This window comes from Callionymus lyra, chromosome 2 (assembly GCF_982586985.1).
Source record: "Callionymus lyra chromosome 2, fCalLyr1.hap1.1, whole genome shotgun sequence".
Taxonomy (NCBI): Eukaryota; Metazoa; Chordata; class Actinopteri; order Syngnathiformes; family Callionymidae; genus Callionymus; species Callionymus lyra.
In genome coordinates this window covers 30414090-30427569 of record NC_141819.1, presented here as the reverse complement: position 1 = coordinate 30427569, position 13480 = coordinate 30414090, and the positions used below count along the sequence as shown (strand labels likewise).

Below are 13480 nucleotides of genomic sequence, written 5' to 3'. Positions count from 1 at the left end.
TGACAGGTGAGAAATGGGTGGGACTTCCCAAGCGAGACGAAATGTGAGATAGCCTTAAAAAAAAATAAATAATAATAATAATAATCACGGCCCCGCTCAAAAACCCAACTGCCTGGGAAATCCCCGGTAGCCCCGTACGCCAGTCCGCCCCTGTGTGTGTGTGTGTGTGTGTGTGTGTGTGTGTGTGTGTGTGTGTGTGTGTGGAGTAAATAAAAATTAGACAAACAAAACCACTCTTACTTAATACTATGAATCATAAAGTTTATTATTTTTATATTTAAAAATCAATATATTTGAGTTATAACTGTAAATACTCACCTCATGATTGGTCAGTTTTCATCTACACTCTTAGTTTGTGTTTTCTTGTCAGTGCCTGGAGATCAAAAGCCACTTTATATAGAGTCAGACCAGGAGGAGTTGAGTCTGCGCACTGAAGGATCACTCTGTGTCTGTGTCAGTTTCTATTTCACTGAACAGTAACTTCTCAGAATCCTTGTGAATGTATTTTTATGTGTTTAGTTTTCGGAGTAGAATTATTTATTACTTTGCTGTATTTGGTAGTTAATCACCATGTTATTTTGTTTGTTTAGCATTTAACTTTGTTGTTGTGTTTAGTGAATCATAAAATGTTCAAACGATTCAACAGAAAACTTGTGAATTCCTAAAACCTGTCTTAAAAACCCCAACACTTTCTCCTAAACTGCACATTTCATACATTTAATGTATTTTCGAAATAAAACAAATGAAGCTTCATGACAAGACAAACATAAACGCCTTTATTTCTTGTCTTGACTGATTATTGTACATGAAATAAAACCCAGAGAGTAAAGTTCATGAGAAGCTGTGTAAATTAAAATAAAATATACAAGAGACAAGATAAGACATCATTTTCATCGTACAGTCATACATTTGTTCAATAATAGGAATACACTTGGCTTTCATTCTGGTAAAACACAAACACACTTATCATGTATGAAAAATCTTGATTTGTTGGCTCTTTATGAAAGTTAAAGTGAATCAAATGTGGGTGAGAGTCGGGACATGAACGTCTCCGAGGAACGTGTAACTTGACTATTTCCTCAAGTGAACTGAAGACAAAACAGTCAGGACTAATCTGTGAGACGCATGTTTGCGTCATCTTGTTCTTTATGATTTCTAAACTTTTGCCTGTATGCTTCTGTGTGTGTGTTTGTGTGCGTGTGTGTGTATGTGTGTAACATCTTCTACATTATTTTCAGTGAAATTAAGTGTTTATGCGGAGGGGTGTGTGATTTTGTAGGTGTGTCAGTGTATGTGTGTTCATTCATGTGTGTGATGTTCTTTCGGTGTGCAACTATAAAAAGACTTCCAGTAAAGTGAAACCAATGAAGCAACACGTCCTCACACCCAAGGCGTCATACCGTCCTACGCCGTGCAATGTCCCCCTGGCGTCCCTAAGGTAACGTTACAGGGTGACAAAAACGTCGGTTTTCGCCTACCCGGGTCACCCAGTAATATACAGAGCACTCCCCGACGTCGGATTCAAACGACCGGGGTTACATTTGAGGAGTCGCCTAACTCGTCGTTGCCATGGTAACGTGACGTGACGTGTCGCTGTTGTCATTTGGCTACCGTAATTCTAAAACTATGAAGCGCACTTGAAATGTTTAATGTCAACAGTGCGATTCTACCCCCGATTGTGCTTAAAGACCTTAAACCACTTTAAGAGATGAACATAAATCGGTAAAAAATGCTTCATTTTTATTTTTTGAAGCTTGGATTGTTCACGCATCGCGGAAGTCAAGAGGCTCTCGCGGATTAATACATGCTTAAAAGGTCCTGTAAAAGTGACTATATTGTAAATTTTTAGGTGTTTCAACTCCATAATGTTGACATTGTTTTATGAATGAGTAAAATAAAGTCTGGATGTGTTATTTCGCATTATCCTCTTTATAATCCGGTGCGCTTTTCTATGAAAATAGAAGCTTTCATTGAGATTGCGTTTATGGACATATGTTTTCTTTTTATTTAGCTGCGATTATGAGCGTCTACGTGACGTTTGTCAACAGTAATCACGATCCTGCAGAGGTGACGTCACACCACAGGACTAAAATGAGATATTGTTCTTGTTTGTTTAAAAGCGCCATGGAATACAATTGTAGATGTGTGCTTGTATAAAGACCGAGTTAAGTTTAGTTTAAATTTAGCGTCAGCTAAAAAGTTTTCAAACTGCCGCACACGCCACTTCCTCCAAACCCCCGGATGATGACGTCACACTTGTTGACAAAGATCGATAGCATTTTGTGCTCATGTTTGTGCTGTAACTTGGCGGAACCAGGTGCGCGTCACTCGTCTATTGAGGTAAGATATAATTATTGCTTTAAGACTCAGAAATTATGTTTCATTGCGTGTAATGTAACTTTCTGTGGTGTGTTAACACGAGAGCTAGTTCGCTAAAACTTAGCTTAGAGACATGTCTTTGTCAAATACAACACCCAGGTTTCTCAGGCTCAGTTTGACAGACTGACCTAAGTTACCCAAGCACTGACTCAACCCTGGAACCTTATCATCATGAGCGATCACCAAAGTTTCAGCTTTGTCCACATTTAGCTGCAAAGTGTTTTCACTCAGTTGGATCAAAAGAGCAGTAGAGCTGGATGTCATCAGCAAAAATGTAGAACATCAGGAAATCTCTGAATGATTTTACTGAGGGGAATCAAGTACAGCAAAAACAATAAAGAACCCAGAACAGAACCTTGAGGGACTCAACACAACAGATCTGCCGATTCAGACCTCATTTGATTGGCAGATACACTAAAACTGCGCCCAGAAAGGTATGATGAGAACCATTCTAACACAGACCCAGACAGTCCCACTTCATCCCTCAGTCTACTTAGCAGGATCTGGTGATCAACTGTGTCAAAGGCTGAGGACAGGTCAAAGAGAACCAGAACAGTGGATTTACCCGAGTCAGCCGACATCATGATGTCACTGGACACTTTCAATAAAGCTGTCTCCGTAGAGTGATGTTTACGGAAGCCAGACTGAAACTTCTCATGGATGTCGTTCTGATCCAGGAACAAAGACAGCTGCTCAGACACCACCTTCTCCAAGATCTTGGACAAGAAAGGGAGCTTAGAAATAGGCCTGAAATTACTGAGGTCAGTTGGGTCTAAGCCTGGTTTTTTGAGCAGAGGCTCCACAATGGCATGTTTAAATGCATTGGGAAAAACCCCTGTGGAAAGGGAGAGGTTCACCATATTGGTAACCCAGGGGCCAATTACATCAAATACTTTGATAAAAAGCCTACAAGGAAGGACGTCATCTGAGCAAGAGGAGGGTTTCATCTTGTTCACTAGAGCTGAAATATCACCCAAAGATACAGCAGTGAAGGAGGACCAAGAAGAGGAGAGGGGCTCAGAGACAGTAGGGGTTCCAAACAAAGGGGGAGAGATTTTCTCTTTGATCAATTTAATTTTGTCAATGAAAAATCTCAACAATGCATTGCTGTCACCTTCTTACATGTGTGTGTGTTTTTGTCTCCCTTTTTTGTCTGCTGTTTTGTAAACATGTTTTTGTGTGTTTGCGGGTATGTTTTTTGGTGGATTTTGTATGTGTTTTTGCTAGTGTGTATGCGCGGTGGTGTATTTGTGTGTGCATGTCTGTTTGTGAATCCCAGTGTCCGGTGTTGTTTGTTTCTCATGTGTGTTTGTCCTTGACTGCTTGTTTGCAAGTGTGTGTTTCTGTATGTAAGTGTTTATGCGGAGGAGTGTGTGGGTTTGTGATTTTGTAGGCGTGTCAGTGTATGTGTGTTCATTTATGTGTGTTGTGGAATATGTCAAACATTATATTACGCATTGTATTGCGCATGAATAGTTAAAGCTACGCAATATATCAACTCACGGTATGAGCAGCCAAGCAGTATATCCATATACGGTACGAGTAGCTGGGCTGAGCAGTATGCCAAGTCACAATAACAAGAACTGTGTTTAATGAGCAGTGTATCAGCATATTAGAGAGACTTCTGCTGCGGCCCCTGTCTGACACCATGTAAGGCCACCATGTAAGGACACCATGTAAGGACACCATGTAAGGACACCATGAAGAATGGGGAACTGATGACGTATGTCTGTGACTTGTGGAACTTTACAATAAATGGACCCTGAAATGTGCAGGAGATCAGAACTCAGTGAGCAGCTGAAGGAGCAAGTTCGGAACTTGTATTGAGCTGGCTGGGTTCTCCTCCTCATCAGGCTGAATCTTGATTCTGACTTTGTGTGGCGTTTTTGATTCATCCTCAACCATTCTCTCCGAAGAGTCCTACTACGTCAAATGTATTCAGGGAGTGACACCTTGCAACAGAGGAAGCTTAAGTCACAACAGTGTGTATGTTCTTTTGGTTGTGTAACTATAAAATGAGTTCCAGTAAAGTGAAACCAACAGTTCAACTTCACTGTAATTGAAACAGAAATTCCTCTATTGTTTCTTCAACAAAAAATAAACAAAACCCGGACCGGAAAGACTACTCACTTGTAAGGACAATAACAAACAAATAAACCCAACAATCCCCCATAAAGAGTTAGCTCACGGCTAACAATACCTGCACCCCGTCCTCACACAATACCACAACGTCCAGACTGATCATGAGGAAGGACATCAGACATTCACATAGAATTATTAATACTTTGCTGTATTTGGTAGTTAATCACCATGTTAATTTGTTTGTTTAGCATTTACTTACTGTTTTTCACTGCTTTGCTAATGTTAGCAATGCTAGTGGCTAAGCAAAGATAACTGTAGCGACCTGCATCACCCCCGACTTTCATATTTTTCCTTGGTAATTTACAAAAAACACCAGGGAACAATGTTGCAGATAAAGTTCTGTAAAAGTACTGTATGTTTAAGAAGAATAATTACAATGAATAGCATGTAAAGCAACTCAACATTAGTTACAGTTGTTTTTGGTGTTAGCTATGATAAAACATAATAAAGAAACAATGGTTAGGTGACAAATATTACTTTAATCTTTAAAAACAGTTATTAGTCAATAGTTATTTTGAGAAAATTTTATTTCAGCATATTAAACCTACATCATATTCCTTCTTAGCTTGGAAAACAGGTTGTTTCTTCAGATAAATGGACATGTGTCAAAAGTGTAACCATTACTCATCATGGAAATGTAACAAAAACACACACAAAGATACAAATCATTTGAAAGTTTGTTGAAGAATTTTATTCTTTGGATCAGCCCAGTCGTGCATCTGTAAATTAGCAACTATCATTATTTTTTTTTACTGCCACCATGTTGATGATAGGTAGAACCTTTTAGGTTAGGTAGAACTTTATTGATCCCTCAGGAGGTCTCCTTCGGGAAATTGTTTAATCACCATGTTATTTTGTTTCTTTAGCATTTACTTACTGTTTTATACGGTACATGTTCATATAAGTTCAACCACTAGTTAACCACCACCAAGAGTAAATATATCCACCAAACACACAATAGTGATTTGACTGTAATGTTGTTAGATTAAAAATGATTATACACTATACGTATACGCCATACTTAAATTAATGCTCAAAGATAATCAAAATATAAAGTATAAACTACTCGCTTTGTCTAAGAAGCTTAAGCGTCAATCAAAACACTGTTTCAAGACAAGCTTGAAACAGAATTAGAGATACGACGATATATTTAAAACGTCTGTTTGTGTCACGATCCGATCAGGGCAGGAGACCCAGATGCGGAAGAGTCAATACATCCAAGGAGGAATAGTTCAGAAAAAGTCTTTAATAAATCTAAACGGTCCGTTATAGGAAAGAAAGGAACAAAAAACAAAACAGGCACTCGGGACGAAGGCAGGGCACGGCTGGAGATCGGGGTCTCAACTACAACAAAAGGACAAAAGGACTCACATGAGTAAAATAAAGGGCTGACAACGTCAGGAGTATCCACAGGATTATCAAAGTTCAGATCCAATGCGAGGAGCAAGATCGAAAGGATAGCAACCCATTGACTTGTACAGTCGCCGAGAGGAAGTGTGTCCGGTCGCGATCGTAAAGCTTGTATTTTGTTTGACTTGAAGCAGCGAATAAACGACCCGTGACACACTCTGAATTGACCATCTTTCTCCACAAAGCAAAGTATAAGAACCAGAAGTGACGGCGTGTTGGAGCGACTGGAACGGACTCCTGTTTTGAACGTTTTAATGTATAAATTGACTATTTCCTCAAGAGAACTGAAGACGGAAAAATCAGGACTCATCTGTAGGAAGGTTTTTTAGGAAATCTTTGATTCCAGTGCTATTTGGTGTTCTTGGATTTTTTGCACTCCTTTTCAAGAACTCGATGCTGTTGTCACGGAAGAATGATCGTGGTTTCATTTCAGCTGCTTTCATGTTGTATTCCACTGATCTTCTGTGATCTCTACGATTAAAGAAGATAAATCTTGCATAACGGTTGAAAAGCATTTGTGTGTGATGATCATCAAGCTCTCTTGCTAGAAGTTCCTGGTACATTTCCTCTCCTACCTCCGGATCTCTACGTCCTTGTATGGCTGCAAGATTAATTTCCTTTACCAGGCAAGTGTCAGGGTACAAAACAATCACTTCCGCCGAGCCCTTGGTTCTCAAGGAACCAGACTTTGTTCGCTCGAGGAGATGACACGGGAGAGTCACGCAGCGCTGGTCCAGCTGTCAGCCGCCGTGGGTGAGTTGACTCTCCGTGTGGCCCCTCCCGCACCTGTTGCAGCCGCTGCAGCCTCTGTACGCACGCCGACTGTCTCTGCTCCTGCTCAACCTGAGAGACTGCCGGTTCTACGCAAACCCACGATACCCACGCCGGGATATTATAGTGGAGAAGTGGGTGGTTGTTCACGCTTTTTGCTCCAAGTTCAGTTAGTTTTTAGCCAGCAGCCCTCCTCGTTTTCTGCGGGTCGCGCTCAGATCGCTTATCTAATAAACCTCCTCCGGGGTAGAGCAGCGGACTGGGCTACTTCCCTGTGGGAGTCTAACTCTCCGGCTCTAGCTAATTTTGACTGTTTCTCTGACGAGATGCGCCGGGTTTTTTTCAACTCTCCACACGGGAGGAACCAGAGGGGTTATCAGCCTAGCCATCAGGATTGATAATAGGTTGAGGGAGCGCCGCAGGGAACGTGGCAGGGACGTTTTCTCTCCTTCTTTTCCCCCTTTTGACCAACCAGCTCCTCTGTTGACTCCTGAGACTCCGACGCCGCCACCCGATGAGCCGATGCAGCTGGGTCGGACACGTTTGTCTCTGGAACAGCGCTCCCACAGGCTCACGAAGGGACTGTGTCTGTACTGCGGCGAGCCTGGTCATCGACTACGTGTCTGCCCCAGTCGACCTAAGGTTAGTGCTCGGGTGGGACACACTCGTTCGTCTCATGACCCGACTCACCGGATCACCTTACCTGGTCTATTGACGGTTGACTTGACTTCGACTGCGGAAGCTGTACTAGTCGACTCTGGCGCTGACGACAATTTTATTGACCGAGACTTCGCCCTTTCCCTCAACCTTCCCCTGGTTAAACTAGACGTTCCCCGCCCGGTCTGCGCCATAGATGGCCGACCACTACTCGACGTTACTCACCAGACTACTCCCCTTTCCCTCTTGATTTCGGGTAACCACTCTGAGTTAATTTGTTTTCTTCTGATTTCTTCTCCCTCCTCTCCTATTGTTCTCGGTCTCCCCTGGCTTCGTATCCATAACCCTCACTTTGATTGGGTGAACTCCACGGTACTTGGTTGGAGCCCGCATTGTCATTCACAGTGTCTCCGTTCTGCACCTACTGCCTCTCGTCCTCCACTTCCCATCTCTCCCCCTCCTGACCTTTCCTCCGTTCCTCCGGAGGATCACAGTTTGGGTGAGGTTTTTAGCAAAGAGAGGGCGCTATCCCTACCAGCGCACCGTCCCTATGACTGCGCCATCGACCTACTTCCTGGTTCTCCACTTCCCTGTAGTCGACTGTACAAGGTTTCTCGCCCGGAGCGCCAGGCCCTCGACACTTATATCGGGGAGTCACTGACCGCCGGTTTAATTCGCCCCTCTTCTTCGCCTCTTGGTGCAGGGTTCTTTTTTGTTAGTAAGAAGGACAAGTCCCTGAGACCTTGTATAGACTACCGGGGTTTAAACAGCATAACCGTTAAGAATCGGTATCCCCTCCCACTCATAGACCCGTCGTTTGATCCTCTGAACAAGGCCATGATATTCACTAAACTGGACCTTAGAAGTGCTTATCACTTGGTCCGTGTTAGAGAGGGCGATGAGTGGAAGACGGCTTTTAAGACCCCCTTAGGACACTTCGAGTACCTGGTCATGCCGTTTGGCCTGACCAATGCGCCAGCGGTGTTCCAGAGACTTATCAATGAGGTCTTAGGGGACTTCTTGAGTGATTTTGTGTACGTTTATCTTGACGACATTCTGATCTTTTCCAGTTGTCTTGAGGAACACGTCAGCCACGTCCGCCGCGTTCTCCAACGATTATTACAGAACAGACTGTTTGTCAAGGCAGAGAAGTGCGAGTTCGGAGTCCCCACAGTGAGTTTTTTGGGTTTTATTCTAGGGCAGGGTCAGCTGCGGCCAGATCCCATGAAGGTGGAGGCAGTTGCTCAATGGCCGGTGCCTGTTAGCCGCAAGGAATTGCAGCGATTCTTGGGTTTCGCTAATTTTTATCGCAGGTTCATCCGGGGTTATAGCCAGGTTGCCGCTCCATTAACCCAGCTTACCTCCACCAAGAGTGCTTTCACCTGGTCCTCCAAGGCGGACGACTCCTTCAACCGGCTGCGCTCGCTGTTCTCCTCCGCGCCTATCCTACGACACCCCGACCCAGCCTGTCAGTTCATCGTGGAGGTGGACGCTTCGGACACCGTCATAGGGGCAGTGCTGTCCCAGAGGTGCGCCAGGGACAACAAGGTGCATCCCTGTGCTTTCTATTCCCGGAAGCTGTCCCCAGCGGAGCAGAACTATGACATTGGCAACCGGGAGCTCCTGGCGGTGGTGGCGGCACTTCAGGAGTGGAGGCATTGGCTGGAAGGCTCAGAGGTACCCTTTCTGGTTTTAACGGATCATCGGAACTTACTCTACCTACAGGAGGCCAGGCCCGTTGGGCCCTGTTTTTTGGGTCGTTTCGACTTTTCCCTGACGTACCGCCCGGGAGGTAAGAACGTTAAGCCTGATGCCTTATCCCGTCAGTTTGCTCCTTCCCAGGAGGGTCTGGCAGAGGAGACCATCCTTCCGAAGCGGTGCTTTATCAGGGCGGCCAGCTGGGATATAGAGAGGGTTGTTCAGGAGGCCCAGGAGTGTGACCCAGGACCTAGCTCTGGACCGCCTGATAGACTGTTTGTTCCGCAGCCAGCTCGTGCCCAGGTCCTTCAGTGGGGGCACACCCACAAGGTAGCGTGTCACCCGGGCGTTTCAAGGACACTCTCGTTTCTCAGGCAGAGATTCTGGTGGCCGGAGATGGCACGCGACGTCCTGGAGTTTGTGGCTGCATGTACCACGTGTGCTCGCGGAAAGTCCTCTCGTCGCCCCCCCGCTGGACTCCTTCGACCCTTACCTGTGCCGAGTCGCCCCTGGTCGCACATCTCTGTGGACTTCGTCACCGGTCTCCCTCCTTCCATGGGTAGGACAGTAATCCTGACAGTAGTGGACCGCTTCTCCAAGATGGTTCATTTTATCCCCCTGATAAAGTTACCGTCAGCCTTGGAGACAGCGGACCTGCTGGTCCTACATGTTTTTAGACTCCATGGAATCCCGGTAGACATTGTCTCGGATCGGGGACCCCAGTTCTCCTCGCAGGTATGGAGAGCTTTCTGTAGATCCCTGGGGGCTAAGGCTAGCCTTTCGTCGGGGTACCATCCGCAGAGCAACGGCCAGACGGAACGGGCCAACCAGGACCTGGAATCAGCTCTACGCTGCGTGTCGGCTCGTCACCCTGCCTCCTGGTGTCAGCACATCCCCTGGGTGGAGTATTCTCACAACTCCCTAACTTCATCTGCCAGTGGGAGGTCACCATTCATGGCAGCGTACGGTTATCAACCACCTCTCTTCCCCTCTCAGGAGAGGGAGGCAGCGGTTCCCTCAGTTCGGGCCCACCTACGACGTTGTCGATCTGTCTGGCACCAGACCAGGGCGGCCTTATCCCGCACCGCCACAAGAAATCAACGCCTCGCTGACAAGCACCGTGTGCCAGCCCCGAGGTACTCACCTGGCCAGAAGGTCTGGCTATCCACCCGGGACCTTCCCCTTCCAGTGGAATCACGCAAGCTGGCTCCTAGGTTCGTGGGGCCGTTCGAGATCGAAAGGATCATTTTAGCAAGCTCCCTCCGTCGCTCAAGGTCCATCCCACCTTCCACGTCTCTCTCCTGAAGCCCGTCTCAACCAGTTCTCTCAGTACGCCAGCCGAGCCTCCACCTCCTCCGCTCATCATTGACAATCACCCTGCGTACAAGGTCCACAAGATCCTGGAGGTTCGCCGCAGAGGTTGGGGCTTCCAGTACCTAGTGGACTGGGAGGGCTACGGTCCAGAGGAGCGCCCCTGGATCTCCCGCTCACTCATCCTGGATCTCTCCCTCATCCGAGACTTTTACCGGGAGCACCCGGAAAGACCGGGTAGAATGCCTGGAGGCGCTACCTAGAGGGGGGGGTACTGTCATGTTTTGGTGCTTTCCTGTTTTATTTTGAAGTCGGTTTCCTGTTTTGGTACGTGTCTATGCTTTTGTCTTGACAGACGCGGGCAGGTGCGCGGCTGGGGGTGATTGAATGGCGGGTTCTTCCCACAGAAAAGGAGCGTCGCGGACCTGAAGAACTCGCCAGAGAATTGAGTTTCCAGACTAGTTCCGGATCTGAGAACCCGATCTCCAGCCGCGTCCTGCCTTCGTCCCGAGTTCCTGATTTGTTTTTTGTTTCGGTCCTTTCCGACCGCTTGGAGTAGTAAAAGACTTTGCTTGAACATTTGCTCCGAGGATATTTGTCCACTTCCGCTTCTGGGTCTCCTGCCGAGTTCCACCCGTGACAAGAATGCTGCACACCTTTTCAGAAAGCGTTTATCTGGATGTTCTCTCAGGGCTTCTTCTGCCAGCTCAACTGCCTCATCAATGGAGAGGAATTTTATGTAAACACTTAAATATGCTTTCAGACCACTGTAACTACTGACAGGGTTTCTTAGAAACTGCTCAGCCATCTCTCGAGCTTTGTCTCTAACATCTATACCTTCTTTTCGTCCATGATGAAGGTGTTTGATTGCAATGTACACGTTCTCTGGATCCTCTTGTCTGGCACGTTCTAATCTCTGCCTGACGTCATATGTCAGGGGAAGATCATGCTGCTGAGCTCTGACTAATGCTAAGGCGAGGGAGGTCTTCCACTCCACCCGCTCTGGTTCTCTCTCAATGGCAGCCAGAAAAAGTTCTTCAACCTTCTTCAGATGCTCGTCGACCAATGTCATCAGTGTCCAGGCCTTCTCAGCAGTCACCTCTGCGTGCAGATCATCCTGGCTCACATTTGGGTGTTGACTCCTCAGATCTTCAACCATTGATAGGTATTGCTCACTTTCTTGCTGGTGTCCGATGAGATGGTGCAACCAAGCCAGGTTCCTGTAGTTCACCATCATCCAAGGACCCTCTTCAGTGTCGTGTCTGCGGTTGAACTCCTCTGTGGCCAGGTTAAGAAACCCCAAGGCCTCTTCATTTGAGCCCAGACGGTGATGAAGGTAACCCAGGAGGTTGTAGATGTGAGGCAGCCAACAGTTCCCTTCATCTGTGCCGATGTCTTCCAGATAATCCCTGACAACCCATGGTTTGATCTCCTGGGCGAGTTCCTTCCATGTGAAGTGACCCTGCAGGGTCTTCAGTCTGGCCTCCATGTTTGTCTGACTCTCACTGTTGGAGACAAGTCCACACTTTAGTACAACAGTGTTGTGTGTCTGTGTGTATTTGCAATCATGAAACTGTGCAATCAACTTTGTTTTTTTATTTAATATATAAAAAAATATGGTGATTGTCTCTCTGTGGGTGAAATGTTGCAAATGTTGGTCTATGTTTCAAAGCTGTGTGTGCTGCTCACAGTATACAGTATATTTACGCCTGTGTGTTTTTGGGTGTGTTTAAAATGGCATCAGATCAAGTGTGTTCTAGTGTGTGTGTACATTGGTTTATTGAAGAGTCCTTGGTTGTGTGTGTAAAAGCCGGTATGTGATAGAAATAACAGTTTACTATTGTTTGTTTGAATTCTTCACATAGGTGTGATTTTCTATTTAAGGTTGATTGATTTTTAATTAATGTATTATATTTAAAAATTGAGTTATTCCATAAGTTCAAATCAACTCACCTCATATTTTTGGATGCTTGAGTTTTCGTCTTCACTCTTAGTCTGTGTTGTCTTCAAGCAGTGACAGGTAACCAACCAGAGACTTTATATACAGACAGATCAGAGTCGAGTTTGGGCACGTTCTTATGGTTCCCTTTGTTTCAGGTGACATTTCGCAGAAATAAAACCGAAAGCGGCGACTTTTCCAGACACACCCAAGTTAACTATGCTCCCTTAATACTGAATATAAAAAAACTTTACTCTTCAATATTTGTACTTTGGTTTGTGCTATTAAGTAATGTTGTGGTTTGCTGTTTGTCATTGTGTCAACTGATTTATTTGTGTGTTAAGTGAGTTCATTGTGTTGTGTCATGAAATCTTTTCAATAGAGAATGAACGAATAAGTTATAAAAACAAAAGTTGGCTTTAATTAACAAGCCGTAGCATAGTGCAGCGAGTTGACACTCACGTGTTGAAAGTGCAAAAGTCGAATAAACAGAAAAACAGAGGAATCAATTTAGCTGACTTTGCCAAACACCAATAACAACGCCAAACAAAAACCGAACCACAGAGCTCAAACACAGAGATGGACGGGGGACTTGATTGTGCACGGGTGGGATGTTGAACTACAGGTGTGCCAATCTGAACCTGGGGAGTAGACAGCAGAGCAGGCGTTGTCCTGACAAACTCTCATTTTTCCAACTTCAGTTAAGTGAGCAGATCCGGAATAGACCCATGATGAAAGTCAAAGGTTGGTGGCTACACACATTATTGTTAGAAGGAATTGGTATAGACAAACATTTCTTCCACTATCCTGAACCAAAACACTTCCATATCTAGCAAACTCTGAGAAAGACAATATATCTAACTGGACCAATGATTGTGCTCCCCTATCCCCGAGTATGTGTGCTGGACATCGGTCCACAGAGTCATCACTGAGAGAAACAAACACATCAAGTCAAGAATGGACTGTAACTTGGGTCTACAAAATCACACAATTCACCTGAAGAAAGTAACAGCTTGGGACCAGACCGTGTTTGCACTAGACGTGTTTGTACTAGACCTGCCGAATGTGCTGCTTCATCTTGTTCTTGTGATTTCTAAACTTTTGCCTGTATGCTTCTGGAATCAATTGAATCTTTGTTTATGTACAGTAGGTATGTAGGTAGAACTTTATTGA

The 13480-nt window shown here is 45.3% G+C and overlaps 2 protein-coding genes across 2 annotated transcripts in view; both read right to left on the bottom strand.

The window, feature by feature from the left end:
• Window positions 1-13480, bottom strand: part of LOC148086488 (uncharacterized) — a 74615-nt gene that overhangs the window by 51637 nt on the left and 9498 nt on the right. The window lies entirely within an intron of this gene.
• On the bottom strand, window positions 10669-12368 carry LOC148086490 (protein IFIT1 homolog B-like). The gene is made up of 3 exons (XM_087785548.1): window positions 12322-12368; window positions 11025-11873; window positions 10669-10687 (listed from the first exon to the last, which is right to left on the bottom strand). Exons 1-3 carry the CDS (start codon window positions 12324-12326, stop codon window positions 10669-10671), a joined length of 873 nt encoding a protein of 290 aa, XP_087641674.1. The 5' UTR covers window positions 12327-12368.